Source organism: Acanthaster planci, linkage group LG12, assembly GCF_054643075.1.
Source record: "Acanthaster planci isolate LZ-2023a linkage group LG12, COTS_SCS, whole genome shotgun sequence".
Taxonomy (NCBI): domain Eukaryota; kingdom Metazoa; phylum Echinodermata; class Asteroidea; order Valvatida; family Acanthasteridae; genus Acanthaster; species Acanthaster planci.
Window position 1 is genome coordinate 3,949,161 of NC_141788.1, and position 18,026 is coordinate 3,967,186.

An 18,026-nucleotide genomic window follows, 5' to 3' on the forward strand; every position below is an offset into this window, starting at 1 on the left:
TTTCCGTCCCGTTGGTTTCCGACCATCAGATAAATCTTAAGTGCGTTTGTGCAGCCTTCACAGAAAGGCAGGAGCATTCACTTAGAGAACTTATCACCTGAGCTGAGTCACGTTGCATCATGGTTGCATGTGTGATCAAGCCTTTCAACCTGCTCCCCTCCCCTCGTTTTTCTCGGTCACAAGACTGCAATATGTTGGAGTCTCCATGCCCCAGAAATTTTGCTTGCTCTGTCGAAGCTGTCGATTAAGATCTCAAGTGTCGGTTTGCTGTATTGCCAGCATTGATGCAATCGGGCACTCCACTGGTCATAGAAAGTTGCTTGGAAATACTGGTAGCTGGCCGGTCCAAAGGTCAATGTGGTTAAGCAAGAGCTCTCACCAAAAATGAGGGATGAATAACTGAGGAGAAAGGGTTCAGTGGCCATGTTGAATATTCCAACCATAAGTGCAGCTCATAAGTTTAATTTATCTTATTGCATCGCCCCCGAATATGCTTACTAAGAATTCTTTTGAATTCCTCTACATGCACAAGAAATTTCAGTATAAGTGAGTTGTCGCAGGTTCGCCTTCTGGTCAGAAGAAGGATGTTTACATGTCTTACCACTTTTTATTTCATGTATACCAGCTGTGTAATTGTGTATTGTGAGTTGCTTGTAGACACATCAGTGTTGTTCACTTATGTTACAGGAAACCTTTCCTTATATTACAACATTCACATGTGATCCTGCCCAAAAGAATCGGTCAGAAGTGGCCAGAGATTTTTTTGAGTGATCGTTTGTACAGGCCTTGAAACAAATCTTGCAAAACGGAAATCACTGCAATTGTTACCCTCAGTATTTATCAGGATATCAGGCTTATGCCCTTTCTAATGCTGTCGCACATGTATATGAATGAGTGAAAGGAAATCCTTAAGACTTAATTGTTGTGCATAGGATCATATCACAAATGGAAATTGTTATGCAGGATCAGGTCAAAATGCAACATCCCGTAGTTACCGGCTGCAAAGTGTTCGTTCAGCCAGCCAGCAATGGGCTACGTGTACCAAGCTCTGTTGTAATTTTTCATTCACATCAAGGGTCAGATTGAAAAGCATGTGAGCCTCTTCAGAGTACATGCAGGTGCCATATTACCACAAACCAGCTTGATAAGCCGATCACAAACTGCTACGTTGCACCACCAAGGAGGCTTATTTTATTTTTAGAAAACCAAACTAATTTGGGATCTCTTTTGCCGTCTGTGGATTTCAAGCAGGATGGAAAAGCTTCTCACAGCTTGCTCACAAGAGCTAATGTGTGGGACATGCTCTGGTATGATGCAGGGTACCCATTCTAGCTTTCATCCGAATGTGCAGCATCTTTATACAGAAGAGTTCATCCTAACATACCAGTTAGATCATGGTGGTAGTGTGTTCCATACTTTTTTTTCATCACTGAGAAGGTATTTGTATGCAGAGTTCACATAAAAAGTAACCAAGTGAGGTAATCTATGAATCTTAAGTCTCTAGTCGTGCCAGAATCTTGTCTCTTGAGGAAGTTCTAGGTCTTCACTGGATGCAAATTGGCATGTACCAACAGATTTAGCCACGGCCCTGGAAATCCAGTTTTTGATGTGTTCTACATGTGAGACTGTGTGTCACTTTAAATTGTAATGCAAATTTAAAAGTGACTTGCATGTGGGTATAAGATGTGATCTTGGAATCTTGATCTACAATTTGTCTTTTTTCTGCACTTTCCAAAAACTGACAAAAGTACATGCACATCTTACATGTTCATGTACATGAATATGGTTCACGCTTTAACAACACTGACAATCGGAGTTGATCAGGTGGAGAAGTTGCTTTCATTCTACCCAGATTGAAGTTGAAATTTGGACCAGGGCATTGGAGGCCTGCCTTATTGGCCAACTTTTGTTACTCACTGATGTTTGGCTTGGTCAGGGTTTTCCATTTTTGTTTCATTACCTTAACAAGTGTACAAAATATATTCTTTTCCTTTAAGCGTCCCTCCCCACATAAAGAGAATCCTAGAAGATAATGATGGCCAGTGGTCATTGTGCTCAGTTTATGAAAATCTCCCTAGCACATATTTTGCACATTCTCAAAAATGATGTTTGAAAATGGATGCCTTTGTTTTCTAAAGTACAGTGTACCTGTAAAATGGAATGACAGTTGTAGCGTCCAGGAAAAGATTGAACCATTTTAATGCATTACCCGGAAAATCTGACAAAGTCCTGGATAAATGGTACTCTTAGCTTTTATCATCTGTCAAGTGCTCATTTATTTGCTGCAATTTATGTATGTTTTGAATTTGTAATCATTTGTGCCATTGATTATGCATTGAATTTTCTCCATTGGTTCATTGTTTCCTCTTTGCTTTGTGAAGCAAGTTACGGTTTCATCACCAGCCACTATTGCATTGTCAAATACATGTGTCTCACAATACAGGCTTTCTAACCTTATGCATTCGTGCACATGTACTCAATTATGTCCACAGCTACACTTGTTCTGTGTACATATGGTGCAACACTGTTAACATCCTCTTCAACGGAAAACCTTCAATCGCATTATTCTGGAAGAGATGTAATCCACACCAATATTGACTTCTTTAAGGATTAGTGAAGCTGGCTCCAATGTACTGTAATCCAATCATGGCTCATGCAATCATAGGAGAAGTAACCAACTTGGGTCCATTAGAGCTAGCTAGTGAGGCTTATATGCTGTTGTCAATAATGAGGATTATAAGATGCTGTTTATAGCCAAGATGGAGAAACTTTTTTAGTTTCCAAATATTCAAATTTCTGAGTAAACACAATTTTTAAGTAAACTACAATAAGGTAGTGTAAGTCAACGGGAAAAAAAATAATAAATTCCCCTAGAATAATGGTCTACATGGAGCTTGTGCTTGCCTGTTTGTTTTGTTTTTGTTTTATAAAGTCTGATACTAATTTAGTTATTTATTTGTTGGCCTTCTGCAGAAAGTTTGTACAAGACAATGGTCACATGCAGGTGCTAGATCATGCCAGACAAGAGCATAGAAACAAATTTCGATTGAACATACTGAAGTGAGTCCCGTCACTGGTGAGTTCTAATCAGGCGGATGAACCTTGGATGAACCAAGACAAGTCCATCAGCCAGACTTGAAGCACTGTTATCTGGACGAGTTCACTCACACCCATTCGTCCAGCCCAAGGAATATCACACAGCATGGGACACCAGCAGAGATGTGCAGATGAGTACGCTCATCTAAAAGCCCCGTGTGTTGCAGTTTGCACAACATTCTTTTCTGTCCCTTGCCATTGGTTGTCAGATTTCTCAGAAAAATGTCAGCACACGTGTGTTTGAAATGTTGTTCTTGCTGCATCAGAAAACACCAGTTACAGGGAATGCATAATGTCCAACTGGGTTTTGAAGGAACTTCAACAATGTCATGAATTTGGCTTCGATTCAGAGCACGCGCAAGTAATTTTTTTTCCCTGTTAAACTGCCGACAGTTTATCACTGTTTGCACATATCACATTTTTCTCCCTGGGAGAACCTAGCTTTAAAAAGTTCTCCCTTAACTGAAGGGGAAGTAAAATCATTTGTAAAAAGTATTTAATACACTGTAAGAATTATGTCTTTATAGATGTGATAATCATCAGCGTCTTAGGGTAGCATGTAAGAAGTACCATATTTTTTCTAGAGCCCAATGCTGCCAATTTATGAAAATTCACTCTTTCGTTAAGATTTTATTCAGGGAGAATTTTATCATGAATGCTCTTTGTGATGTTTGCATTTACATGCATACATTTGCGTGCTGTCTTCTGCGATTTCTGTACACTTAACCTGCTTAGGATTTGTACGTGTACATGTGCACGTACATGTGCATTATATCTGAAGCAAGGAAGCTCATGTCCAGCTCAGGGTCGTGGCAATTTGTCTGTACCGTGACGACCTTGGTGGCCAGTGACTGTATGGGTGCTTAGTTTCCTGATGCTTCTTTGATTTTGATCCAGGTCCTTGGGAAGCTGGGAGCTCCATACTGGAACAAGAGATGACAGGTTTCTACCTGGCAGTGGGGGCACTGCTTGGGGGGGACATGCTAATCGCAAAAGCACACAGGTTTATGCCCTCTGAGAACAAGGTGCATCTAGCCTGCATGATCAACTTTATTGGAATGAACTGTCTTTGCATGGTCGTTTGCCACCCAGTTGGAAGAGTAAACACTTCTCTTTCCATATTGAGGGAAATCTTTTACACATAGAGGATGGGAGGGAAATAGTGAACAACTCTAATTTTTGTTGTTTTGAAATATTTCCTGTCAAAATAGACACTATAACTCACCACTTTTTGCATTCTCTGTAGTTGTAAAATTGTTGGCATTTATAATCAAGAGACATTACCAAGAAAAATATTCAACCCATCTCAGCCTATCGGTCAAACCTCAAATGTCTATGTTATAAAAATGTCTGTACATGTCTTTCAGTTCTGTTTGTTTTTGTGACATACATATGATGGGTTAAATTTTTAAAAGTTAAGAATTCCAGCTTCTACTGCAGCAATGATGTGCTTTAATTTCTCCACTCACAAAATTTATAGTTAGCACGTACATGTAGTTACAGCCATCATGCGTTTTTTTCGCCCCAAAACTCATTTAGCTGTCAAAAAGGCAATCAGGAAAATGAAGAGAAGACAGCAAATTTAATACTTTAAATTATGTATCAGCCAAGACCAGTTCAAGGCTGTACAGTATGCATGCTCACAAGTTCATTGTCTGGCAACCTGTGTCAGCTGCATTCATTTTTAAGCAAGTATTTGTGTCCAGAGGATTTCTGCATTTCTATGAACTCGAGACCCTGATGAAATGGTTTGGGCATGGTCGGGTTTCACTCATGTGGAGTTGACCCTTTTGCAGGGGTGTATAAAAGGAGAGCAAATTCAGCACGTTGAAATGCTATGAGAAATCTAACAGAGTGATATGCCATAAAATGTGCCTATATACACCTTCAGTGCATGCACTTTGGGTATTTGCACTGGACGGATGATGTAAACAGCTACAGGGTTTTGACAGCGGATTGTGTGTCTTGCAGGAACTTGTCTCATATTTGCATGGAGTGTGACATCCTGTTCTGCCCAGTGACGAGGAGCACATCTTGAGACCATTAGTGCATATTGTTTTTGCATGTGGCAGCGCGTTTCACATGCTGTTGGTTTAGGCTATAGCCAAGTTGAGTACGTACATGTAAGGGCAGTGCAGTATTTTTAATGTCAAGCAAGGACTTGACACAAGTTTTGCATGAGAAAACAAAGTGAGTGCCGTCTAGTGAAAGTGACAATCACACGTTTCAAAGGGCCAAAATAACTTCGGAACATCTTTCTCAGAATGACTGGTCCTTCTTTTTCCAATTTTCTCAGCTTTCTATGTACCAGTAGGGTTTTTTGTTCTAATATTAATGTATGTTCAACAGGCATGCTTGCACGGCATTACAATATTAAGTTGAATGTGAGGAAGACAAGAACGCATTCATCATGTGTGTACATGACATGATCATGTTGGTCAGGTTGTGTCATTAGAGGTCAAACTAGGATGCCCCAGACCCAGGCAGATACTGTGCTTGAAGACCGCAGGAATACTGTACACGTTTACCTTCATTCTTACAAGATGCACAAACTAGAACAGGCAAGCGGTGTCATGCCCCATGCCAAAATAGATCATTCTATGAAAAAAGCTTTCCATCTTGTAGGGTACAGAGCCTCAGGCTGTCCTCTTGCAGCAACGCCAGTTCCCCCGGCCCAGTATATTAAATGTGACTGAAGGAAGCCTCCAGAGCTAAGGCAGTGCCTATTGCAAACACATGCTTATGTATAGCCAAATACGGTGACTGTAGTAATATAGTAATAACCATTGATATTTCACGGTGGCCCCCCACCAATGGCAGTAAGCATTTGAGCACGCTGTTGTAAGGAGCCACTGTTCCATGACAGTCGCTCTATATAAAACCCCATGCACTGCTTCTTCCCCCTTCCCAGTAAAGGGGGCCATCGGAAATGCCCAGCAAAAAGTCTCAGGATTTGTCTGTTTCCAATTAGCAAAGATGCAGACCTGGCTCAAGTTTGGTAGATAACTCTGACCTGAGAGACCAGAAGCCTTTTAGGCCTATTTAATGGCTTATTTCTTCAAGTGCCGTGGTTGAAGCATATGAATGATCAGCATTGCTAACTTGAATGTCACTAGTCAAAATTCTACTGAATATGAAATATTTACTTTGTGCTGGAATTAAACAAAGTGCTTCTAACGTGCCATTCATTACATACATTTTCCTGGTATGCATTGGTTGTATAGTTACAAAGATATTCATCGAAACTGAATATTTTCGTCTACATTTTAATCTTAGCCAGCAAAGTCGTGTTTCTTTCTAAACTTCATCCAAGTAACATTTTCAAGACGTCGGAGTTGATCAGGTCAGGTATGCCAGATAAATACTGGCACCTTTACAATTATGCAGATGTTCTCTTTGAAAGGATGTGTGTATGCCTGTTTCTATAGCAACTGAAATGAAGTGTCTGTGCCCAAAGACGAAAATAAATGAATTAACAGCCCTTCAAGATGATTGCAAGTGGGCCAGGGAACCTCCATGACAAAGAGAACAGTATGCTACTCTCAAACTGCCAGAGTTACAATCACAAGGGTCTGGTTGTATCTTGAATGTACACCTGCTTGGCTTTACAGTACCATTTGATCTGCAGGTCCAGTTTTTGGCTAGAGTTTCTTCCTGAATTGCCACAAGTCTGAACACAAATTCAGTTATTCAGTTCTGTGAAGCCATCACCATCTAAAGGGAAGAGGGTAATAACAGATGTAGCTTTCAGGGCAAACAGAAAAGTAGTCATGTTTGCTGTTACATTATGGAGGGTACCAGTGGGTACGTGTGGGTACGTTGGTCTGTAAGTTCTTTTAGCCAGAAAGTATTAAGGTTGTCATGATTGTCAGTTGATTTAAATATACACTTGTGCACTTAACAAGTGGCATTTGTCAGTTGTCTGATTTGTGGGTACAAATACCTGCAGGTAAAGAACATGCCACTTCTTTGAGCTGACTAGCATCAAAAAATTCATTAACCACTTGCTGCCGGGTGGCTTGAAAAATGCAGTGCACATAATCGGAACTTTTTCAAGATTTTCAGTTTTCAAAATTCTTCAAAATGTCATCATTTCAATTAATGGATGTTTACACCCACATGAATTACTGTCTGGTGGCCACTCTAGTCTGACAGACAAAATCTATTGACACCCGAGTATTTCAGCCAGGCCTGCAGCCTTGTAAAAAGAGCCCAGATTGTGCGGTGTTATGTAACTTTCTTTTGTTCATGAACCTGGCACAGTGCTGACCTCTTTTCAGTAGGGGCCAGATTAGCGTGCAGCAGTGCTGTGTGGCTCATCACTGCGGTGGTAGAGCGCTTTTGTTCCCAGTGATAATCTGCTTGCACTAAATCCCCAAAACCGTGGTATGCTGTTTCAAAACAAGGCTGGATTTTCTCCACTGTTGAGAGTGAAAAAATGTCGGTAATGCCCAGCAGCCTGGTCTTTTGTTCCGAGAATGGTCTTTTGTTACAAGGCCCAGTTCCCTTTGTCCGATTTTGGAGACCCCGGCCACACGTATAAACCCGGTGCCCGAAACCAGGCTCCCCAGCAGGAAGTTGGTTAAGCTTGTAAAAATGATGTCCTGTGGTTGGCACCATATGATTTTTATTGGTCATTAAGTTTTCTATTCAAGGATATCAGTTCCATATGATTTTTGCTTGGGAATGGATCACACATAGGTTACAACTGGAAATATAAATTAAGTTTGTGCTTGGTCTTATCCAGAATGGGATGATGCATTTCTGTACTGCATGCTTTTGTTGGCATCCAGCCCAGACAGTGTAACGTTTGGTCATTTCAGAGAAGCAGAGTCCTCTGCAGTCCCAAATCAAGTGGACTGTAATTTGATGGAAGATCTCTGCACTGACTGTTAGGCAGTGCAGAGGTAACATCATCCTGCTTCAAATCTCAAAGACAGCGAGCAGAATCAAAAGATTCATTTGGCTAGTCGCTTTGCAGGTGCAGACTCAGTAAAGCATATGCGTTCTCCGAGGGGCTAAAGCCGGGGATGTCTTTGTTGACTGCCATTCCCAATAACTCCTCAATTTAGTCAGGCCCAGAGGTGCTTGGACAACACACTGATTTCCCGGCAGACAGGCACATGAATACCAAAGTAACATTGATCACCTCACCCCCGCCCTCCTGGATTTAACATAAATGTTGACTCATGTTGTATTCAAAATCACCCTTACTTGGGATGTATGTTCAGGGATTTTTTTTGCATGTTGCCTTTAGGCAGAATATCGTAGTCATGACTTCTGAAGTTGCATTGACTCATCCAATCGGATTCTGAAAGTTTTACCCCAGTTTATATTTTATAGCCCCCAGACCTAAGATTAATTGGAAGATTGCCCATAATTGTAGAGCTGATTTAATGTACGTGTGTTTCCTGAGGCAATTCAAATGAGATGGAATAAAAAGAATCATCAAGCCAAGTGTCCTGTTTAAAAGCACAGAAGTTGGTATTTTTATGCTTAAAATGCACAGTATATTTGCTTGTACATGTATAATGTACCATTGTTTTGGGGAGCACTTTACCGCTAATTTCACACGGTGAGGTTAGTTATTCTTTTAAGCTACCAAAAAACTCTAAAACACTGTGTACCATTTTATTGTCTTCATGACAATCCATCTGCTGCATGTTTTGTGGATTTCTATTTATTTTCCAATTTCATTCCAGTCATGCGTGTTATTGGCTGCTCTGAAATGACATGTTTTTTCTCAGGCCTAGATTACTGGGAACATTACAACCAATGTGCCAAATCATGGACAAGTTCCTTTCACGGTGTCCTTATACCAGTGTAAAGTGATGATTGATAAAGGATGGCTAGGAATACGGTCGTCAGAGAGCAGATTTCATCATATGATGGTGTTAGCTTGGAGGGTGAGCCAGTTGGGCAATAAGTTATTTTTATGACATCCAGGTACCAGTAAAAAATGACCCAAAAACCTCTGTATCCTACTTTTCCAGCTCTAAACACCCCTGGAAATTTGTGACATTGCAAATTAGATTGAACGCTCTTCCCAATGCATGTATGGTTTGTTTATACACTTAGTTTTCCTGTGGCTTTTCCTAACAGATGCATGAAGTCATTCTATTTTATTGTACCAAGTTCCCTACTGCACCCTGCTTGGTGTTGGTGTTGTTTCTAAAATATTGAACTGAGTTTGAACTGATTTATTTCAAGTCATTTTCAACCAGATGCCCCAGTATGTGTTTCTTGCATGTCCTGCATCAGAATGTGTAGATGAAATCACGTACTTCATTACCAGTGCATAAAGCACATACTGGTATGTGAGTGGTGTGTATTGCATCACATAGTATCATCATCCTGCCTTGGGAAATCGGTCTTGTTTTTTACCCTTAATAATTTATGTCATGGCCTCCAATAATCCCTGGGTGATTTCCCAGGTGACATCCTTTTGCTCAGGTTTCTGTCTTTAGGAAATAAAACATTCAGCTGTTCACTAGGTGGAGTATTCATATCTTTGGAAATGGGTTGTCAGTGTGTGTGTGACATTCAATAACAGCCAGTGTTTTGATTAAAAAGAGTTTTGTTATCACAGCTTCAGATGCGCAGACTTGTAAAGATCTGTTTGGAGAAGAGTGGAATTGAAAATGTCTTGTCCTTATCGGTTCGTTTGGTGGGATGATTAAAGACCATTTGTGTGCTGCCTGGCAACATCTGTTCAACACTCGAATTCTATGTTGATGTTAATCTACACGTGTTCTTGAATGCATCAATGCGGGTTACAAATGCTGAAGTAGTTCATGTGCATGACCAAAATACATGTACACTATATTGTGGGTACACAGTGTACGACAAATGGTAGATATGGTGGGTGTCTGAGCCATCGACTTCGATGGATCCCCATCTCTTTTTGCAAGCTCCTTCCCAGGGGTTGTGCGACCTGTTGTGGCTGTATAATAGCCTGATGGGCAGGACGCACAAATGTGGGGACAAGCACCGCTTACATGTATGTAGGCTTAAAGTTGACAACGGCATAGGCTAGGTGAAAAGTTGATACAGGTTAAGTGTTTGCTTGGAAAGAAAACATGTCTGGTGCACACATCCTTATGAAAAGGGTCCAGAGAGCAGAAGTTACTTTGAAGTTTCATTTATCTTCATTTATCACACCATTGTGGCCCCAAAACTACACGTACATTGTTTGTGTGTTACAAAAGTTAAAAATTAACTAAAATTAAATAAATGAAAAAAAAATAGTTGAACAAGTCGTTAGTTGCAAAACAAAACAAAATAAGTGGGTTACAAGTATTGATTCACCCGCATAGTAAGAGGCTGACAAGTGTTATCTGTAGATAAACTTAAAACTTTAGCCAAATGCTACCCAGAATCAACAGTATATTTTGGATTGAGGAATTCTTGTCTAAGTTTATAGCCGAGGGAAGTTGTCATTGTTTTTCTGTCTAAACTACCCAATAGAATGGGAGAATGTACCACTTTTCAACCATACGACCCTAAGGCGCCATTCTGAACATTTTGTTGGGAAATGCAAGGCATTATGGGTAACTTACCAGCCTGATCAGTGCATTTACATTCTTCAAGTTTGTACGTTTGGATTTTGTGCTCATTGACATGTTGACTGCAGATTATTTGGGAAACAAAACTTGTGCAATGAGAGCTGGACACAGAAGATAAAACAAAAGCTGTTTATGTGTCCGTTTTTATAAAAGGCAAGAAAAGACCTGCAAAAGCCCCCTGTGGATGGAAAATTGGCATTTTGAAGAGTTAAATTTGCACTTGATGAGTATAAATTTCCACCAAAGGCTCTAATACTGTTCAACATGTGTACAGTCAGAGTTGATCCTGTAGTTACGCCTGCATCACTGAGATTCCTGCCATGGGAGCCACAGTCACTAAGCCAGGGTGTGTCAGACGTGTGTTTAGACAACTTTGAGATTTGTTTCGAAAGACATCTTGGGTTACCCGGGTGAACAATGAATTACGCACCCCCACATCTGAGTTCATGCTAAATTTAGCTCAATAACCTGACTAATGCAAGGTTCCAGGACGTGTCTTCATGACACTCATGAAATGTCAAGTCGGCCGCGGGACCTAGGGTTATTTAACAAGTGCGCTGTGCCTCCCAGTGAATGGCCATTGAATAAACCAATACATGTCACAGTACATTGACATTCGACTGTACTTAATCACTTCCACTTTCCTAGTCAAAACTGGCCAACTTTTTCGTCGGAAAGGGCTTTCTCACAAAGAATAGTGGTTTTATTTTCTTTCAAAAAAATTCTAGCAAAACAGAACACCAGCGAGAGTGATGCAATAATTATCATTTAGCTTGACACAATTTTTCATACAAAAGAGCAAACCTGAAAATGTGCTCTGCCGTAAATGTTACAGTTTTATGAACAGTTCCATGTCCCTTGACACAAAAAAGCCCGAATTTTTGGATAACCTTTTCTTTTGTATAGCTGGACACAATACATGTAAGCAGATTGAGCTATACATTCACTGGACAGGTGCAGATACGGGGTGTTGCAATTTTTGACCATTCATTTTCTGACATGTATGGAATATATATCTTTTATTTGATAGCAACTTAGCAAAGGCCTCTTTTTCAATTGGAAATATTTTCATTGGAGAAAGTGACGTTAGTCTCATTTTCACTGGAAAATGTGTGCCAGTTAAACTGGCAGAATTCTGAGATGATTTTTTTTTAGTATGGCAAATGGCCATAAAATTGCCTTTGCTAAATTTGGCTCCGTTTTATAGTCAGGGAAAACTTGAAAAAAAAAAACAAATTGCAAAATGAAGTATTGCAGTGTGAAATGCCACCTGGAACAAAGAATATAAGATTGAGAAGAGGATGAAAACCTGGATTACATTTTTAGGGCTGTGCCAAATATTTGATCAATTGACGATCGTCGAATATTCAAGTACTATTTTTTTAATTTGAATATTCAAATGCAGAATTCATGAAAAGGAAGGGAAAATTTTCTTTAGTTTTAAATGAGAAAAATTGCACCATGGAGGCTTGTTTCAAACAGATTCAAATGAAAAGTGTCAGAAATGTTACAATGATTTAAAAAGTAGATTATTCATTAAACAATTTAAAAGGAATAGAAACTTTGAAACGGGCAAGAAGTCTTGTTCATCTCTCAAATCTTGCTAAATCATGGCTGGAGATACTCCTAGATGTGAGAAGCTATTATATTAATCATAATATACAATTGTGTGTGTTGTTGCAACTGATTTTGTATATGGTTTGTTCATCAACAATCTGCCGGTCAGTGCGGTCAGTGATATTTGACCAAATTGAAGGTCAAGTATTTGAATAAAGAATTATTCAAATTGAGTCAGCCCTAAAAATTTTGTCACACATGATTCAGTTTGCTCGATTGTTATCGGTGATGTCATTTGACGTGTAAATTCTTTGTCAGTTACTGTTACCTGCAAGAAAAATTTCCTTTACAGGTTTGAAAGGTTATTTTATTATTTCAAAACTTTCCTCTGAGAAAAGAACCCTGATTCAGTATTGATGGCAACATGGGTACAAATTTACAACACTCTGGAGAGCTTGCTATCTTAGTGATTATCGAGTTAAACAAGTTCAGCAATGTATGACCGGTACAGTGGTCTGCTGTTATGTAATTTGGGAAGAAAAGGACTCTTAAGGAAATCAAACTTATGTTTTTTTTAAATGAAATGAAAGGATTCTCAACTCATCTTTTGATGGTTAAGAACGGTGAGGTTGCTAAGAACGGAGAGCATCAAATTTGTTCATATTATCCGTAATAGTATAAACGCAATTCTTTTTTTATTGGGGAAAAATAGTTTAAAATAATTATTCAGTTTTAGCCCTGTTTGAAACACAAAGATGGAGTGTCGCTGCGCATATGTTGAGGGTTAAATACTTGTACGGTTACCGGATAAAAATTGACGGCAACAAAAATATCATCTGTTGTTTCCCCAGTCATGAGCGTGATAATGCAAGCAACTTGACATGCACAAACTGTGGCTTGTGTCTCGCAAGAAAGATTATAAACCAGTACTTCCTCTTCCAGGTGTTACCATCGTTGGGTGTGCTCAGGGTTTTACCCTGCCTTTTTATCCCCCCTGTGAAATCGTCTCTGACGTTGATTGCAGGTGAAAGTCTCCATCGGCCATGGAGGTTTTGTCCCACTTCTTTACTCCCCTTGTAGGCAGCTGAGGCCTCAACTAAGAGGAATATTCATCCACTAACCTGCCAGTTTGTATCTGTGCTAACGAAGTGGGTCAACCGGCAATGTTAATGACCCAGCAGAAGACTGAAGTCGGGTCCAATTTAACGTGCCCTATATTGCATTCTGAGTGCGGCAGGTTGCTATTAGAGAAAAAAAGCCGCTCGTAAAAAATAAAGTAGATAATCAATGGTCCTTATATTGGACAGGACCGTATACAATTTGTTAGATGCAGTTGAGGATAGATCCAGGAGTACGCTATATGTTGTTTTCTTTTCAAAACGAGGTAAAGGGGGTTTGCTATTTCCACATATTACATATATATTGAAACTAAAACGTAGTTACCTTTATGCCTCGTAAGGACAATTTTTTAAATCACTTTTTAGGGGAAGGGGGCATGCATGTGCCCTCATTGACCCAGCCTGTAGTTGCAGGTGCATTTAGTGTGAGTTTATTGCATTTATAAAAAGAAATACACAATGGGGAAACGTGACATGGGTGTGGCAGAACACTTGTATGAGAGGATTTTCAGTCACATGATTTTTAAGGTCAGCGTTCAATTTACACGTACACTGATGTACTTGGAAATGTGCGCTTCTTCAAAGTCTCTCAACAAATTCTTGTGTACATGAAATTGCCGATAGAAATACCCAGATTTAAAAATGTGCGCACCTCCACAGACATGGTACGCTTCATGAAATACCTTTACTTGTTATGTTACTGTTACGTCACATGAAAAACCTCTATTGACGCAGTGAGCAGTGCGAGTGTGCGGAGCTGTGGTTGAGATTGGAAGGACTAGCTCATGCTTTTATTGCATTTGTATGACTGGTATGCAGCCGTGTTTGAATCCGTAGCTTAAGGTTGTTGGTTTACTTAGGCCGTGTCCGAAAGGGGCTTCCAGAGCTACGGCTAGGTCTATTGTCTACGCATCTCCACACATTCCTAAAGGAGAGAAGACCTAGACCTAGCTCTAGACGAGAGATACCGATGCAGCCTTAGTATATGCAAAATTACAGCTAACTGACCCCAGCCAACCACAAATGAAATGGCAGTGGTCAGTTCCGGTTGTTCTGCCAAATGAGGAGTACCAGCAACTTGTGCAAGGGTCAGGACAGCCAGTGAGATAATTCTTTGCTGTGTTGGTCATTCTTTGTGAATGTTTACATAAGCTCCTTGTATTACATTAGTAATTTGCAATTATTTATTTCCTCCCACTCTGCATGTGTGCTACCGGGGCTGTTCCTGATGGTTCTGAACATTCTAATGGACATGTACTGGTATTTCTTCTCTCACGACCATGTTTGATTACAGGTAAGTGTACTTTTGTCTTTGACTCAACCCCACCAGAGATCCATCGGATCCGTGGGACTGTTTAACCAGAGTCTGTTTTATTAGGATGCAGCAAGCCTGCCAGTGTTTGGTCCTACTCCAATGGCGGGTCAATTTGTGAACAAGAGAGGGTGCCTTGTCATCCGGTAGCGACATCACTCAGAGCTGGCACAGAGTGTGTGTTTAATTTACATACATATATGTAGATTTACAACTCGAGATTAAAGCTGTGTCCAAAAGTTATGGCTGCGGCTGGGAATGACACTTTGCCCCTCTGGAAATACTGCCTAGTGAAAAGGTGCAGTCCTGTAGAATCTTTGCACAGGAACTGGGCTGGCAGCAGCAGAAGTACAGTATGTAGGGATCTGCCTGCAGCCTCTGTCTTTGTGACCTGAGTGAGGGGGTGCTTTTGCACAGAGATTATACATGTACATGTAGTGCCCTTCGGCATGGCCATATTTTCCGTAAAGAATGTTAAACTCAAAAGGATTGCATCTGAGCTGAGCTTAGCCGAGCTGAACTAAGCTGAGCTGAACTCATTATTGTTAACTGAGCTTTGCTCACAATAGCTGAGCATGGTTCTGTCTTCAGCCACAGAGCTTGAAGTGTGTGTACTGAATGGACCACTTCCATAAATACTGAGACCAGAAATGTAAGCAACAGTTACAAATTTCCCTTGTGCTAGATCCTTGGTGGTGATGTTATTGTACAAAATAACCTAAACATTCCATTTGTAGAGCTCTCCATTTGTCCGAGTCAAATGTCCATCTTTACATGATAGTATCCTACCACATAACCTGATTTTTTTTTCAAATGTACACCTTTGGGTTTTTAATTAATTCAGACTGTAAAAGTATGTCGGGTTTTTTTTAATAAAAAGGTAAAAACAAGTCACGTTGATTTTCTTCAAGTAAAATGAAGGTATATTTCCCCCTCCACTCTAGCCAGATTTTTTGCATGCCGACTCTTCCCCCTCACCTCTTCAGGCAAAAGTGATTGGCATCACTACTTTTCAGACCCAGTGCACCAACAACATCTCCCAGGGCACCAATATGCTTAACTTGTAATAAAACAAATAATAAAAGAAGGTGCAATCTGCATATTCGTCAGTAAATTTTTCACGGCTGCACTGGTCCGTGCACATTTGTGTGAAATACATATATAGACAGCCAACATCAATCTGGATCTGTTTCGAGCTTGAGAGAAAGATTTCTGTCCGTGATTGGGGCTGTCCCCCTTGGTCCTTTGATTATTAGAGGAGTTTGAGTGTTAAACTGATTGTCCGCTCGAATGCATCGTGTTCTCATCCTCGAGAAGCAAGGACATCTGCAGGAAGGGAATTGCCTCAAATCGTGACATACCGGGGTACATTGAAATGAAAGGAGAGGGCCTAGTTTCGAGTATATTAATGTCTCACTTGATCACTAGAATTGTTGCACAGGAAAATATTTTCAGCTGCATACATACAAGTAGATTAATTGGACCAATTTTTCATTTGTACACTCTCTTATCTTGCAGCATAGCACTCTTCTATGTCATCTTTAAGTGGGAAACAAGCTGTGTCATATACATGTAAATCCCTCTGAAAACAAGTACACCACCTTGGTGCTGAGTTTTGACTAATATGGCACATGGACGGGGGGATCATAGGGGTGTTTCTTTGATAATTAAAGGTCTTTGGGCTCTCCTTTAAGAATTTCGTATGCCACACGCATGTATGCAAATAAGCTGTGAACTATTAACTGAAGAAAACTAGAATTCTACGGCATCTTGTTACCTAAACCTTGCAAATCATTTGTTTTGTAGTGACTTTTTTTCTGCAGTTAATGTACAGTGGGCAATAGAGACACCAAAAACAAATCAGATTCCTAGTGAATGGGAGTCAGTATGGTGGAGTTAGGATGGCCTGTTCTTGACACAGGGTTTTGTTCTCGTCTCAAATGGTGGGAACACGACTCAAGAACACTGTTCTCGGAACAGGATCACACACCACCTCCTCGTCAGGGTTTTACAGGAACTCACAGAAAGACTCATGAGATTTTGATTTTTGAACAGCTGCAAAAAGTAGAGAGATGGCTTCCAAAGCCGCAGGCAATGGGAGTCAGTAACTGTACACTACAACAGTCTGCTGCCCTCTGCCCCTTTGGAAATTATGGCATTACAGTGCTGCTATTAGAAATGAGTAGTGAGCCCTCTTGTGGTAACCAGTTTTATTAATGTACTGAGTATGATGGATGGTGTTCTGGTTCCGGACTGACTGCATCGTTTTCCAACAAATCTGTTCATTTATTTGCTTGTCCTTCACAAGCTGTCAGAGGTCTTCCCAATTTATCCTTGAACTTTCTCTGCACAATTTCCAACCAAGCCCATCGTGTCCCTTGTGGCTTAAATGCTAAGAGGCTTGCACCTCTGTTTTGGTGATACAGGTGTGTTTAATTACAGCCAACTGTGACTTGTGTATTCAGATGTTTTTGCTCATTTTGGGCAAAAAGGTCTTGTGAAGAGAATAATTATTTATATGACAGACATTCTCAACAGCTTATATCACCATAACATTGATGGAAATGTGGAAGAAAAATTTGTTTCAAAGGATCGTATCACCAGTTGACCCAGCGAATTCAGAGTCATTGCACTTTAAAGACTGCTTGTTGAAAAATTTAAAAAGATGAAAAGGTCATAATCATGGCAACAGTACAGTTACAATGCGGTTATTGCTCTACTGTGACGAATGTGCTGTATGTGTGAACATTAGGCATGTGGAAAAGGTCGAGAACTCCATCAGTCAATACCTTCATATTGACTGTCAAAGCAGTGCATTGGGGAAATATTGTATATTCTCCCAGAAGCCTCTCCATTGGGTTCTGTTTAACATTGATGGGTTTAATCTAAATGTAGGTCTGTTTTCCAACAACAGAATCCTTAGGTATTTTCTTGGTAAGCTTGGAATTTGAATGTGTTCTGAAGAGCAAAACTACCCAGTAAAAGCAGTATCGCTATTTGTCTTGCTGCAAGTTTGCCGAGGAGAGATTGTAACAGCGGCATATAAGAAGAGGGAGAAACTTATTTTGTGAGAATTTTCCAACTTTGGAGATGCCCAAAGGAGTCATTTCACTTTGTCTTTCTCTGAATCATATGACATTCTTTCCTAAGTAGAAGTTTCAATATTTTAGAGCTTTTTCTTGAAAAACAGTCGTCACTTTTTGGACAAGATCCATACTGCTTTTGCTTCATCTTGAAATTGGGAGGTCAGGTTGGCATAGTGGTTCTTTTCTCCCCTTTCACCTTTGTGGCCTGGGTTCGACTCCCGGCTTCGGTCCACATGGGGATTTGGTTTTCAGTCCCTACCCAATTCCGTGGGTTTTACCCAGAAATTATTTC

General features: G+C 40.2%; 1 protein-coding gene across 2 annotated transcripts in view; it reads left to right on the top strand.

Annotated features, from left to right (window-relative positions):
• The window catches only part of LOC110977429 (3',5'-cyclic-AMP phosphodiesterase 4C-like), an 87,993-nt gene that overhangs the window by 8,790 nt on the left and 61,177 nt on the right, over positions 1 to 18,026 (top strand). The window contains exon 1 of one of the 2 annotated variants that reach the window (XM_087144271.1): positions 14,602 to 14,630. The exons of the other annotated variant lie outside the window; for it this stretch is intronic. Coding sequence (XP_087000397.1) covers positions 14,617 to 14,630 — 14 coding nt within the window. The 5' untranslated portion in view covers positions 14,602 to 14,616. Of the gene's footprint in view, positions 1 to 14,601; positions 14,631 to 18,026 lie in introns of those variants that run through there. 2 annotated transcript variants of the gene reach the window in all.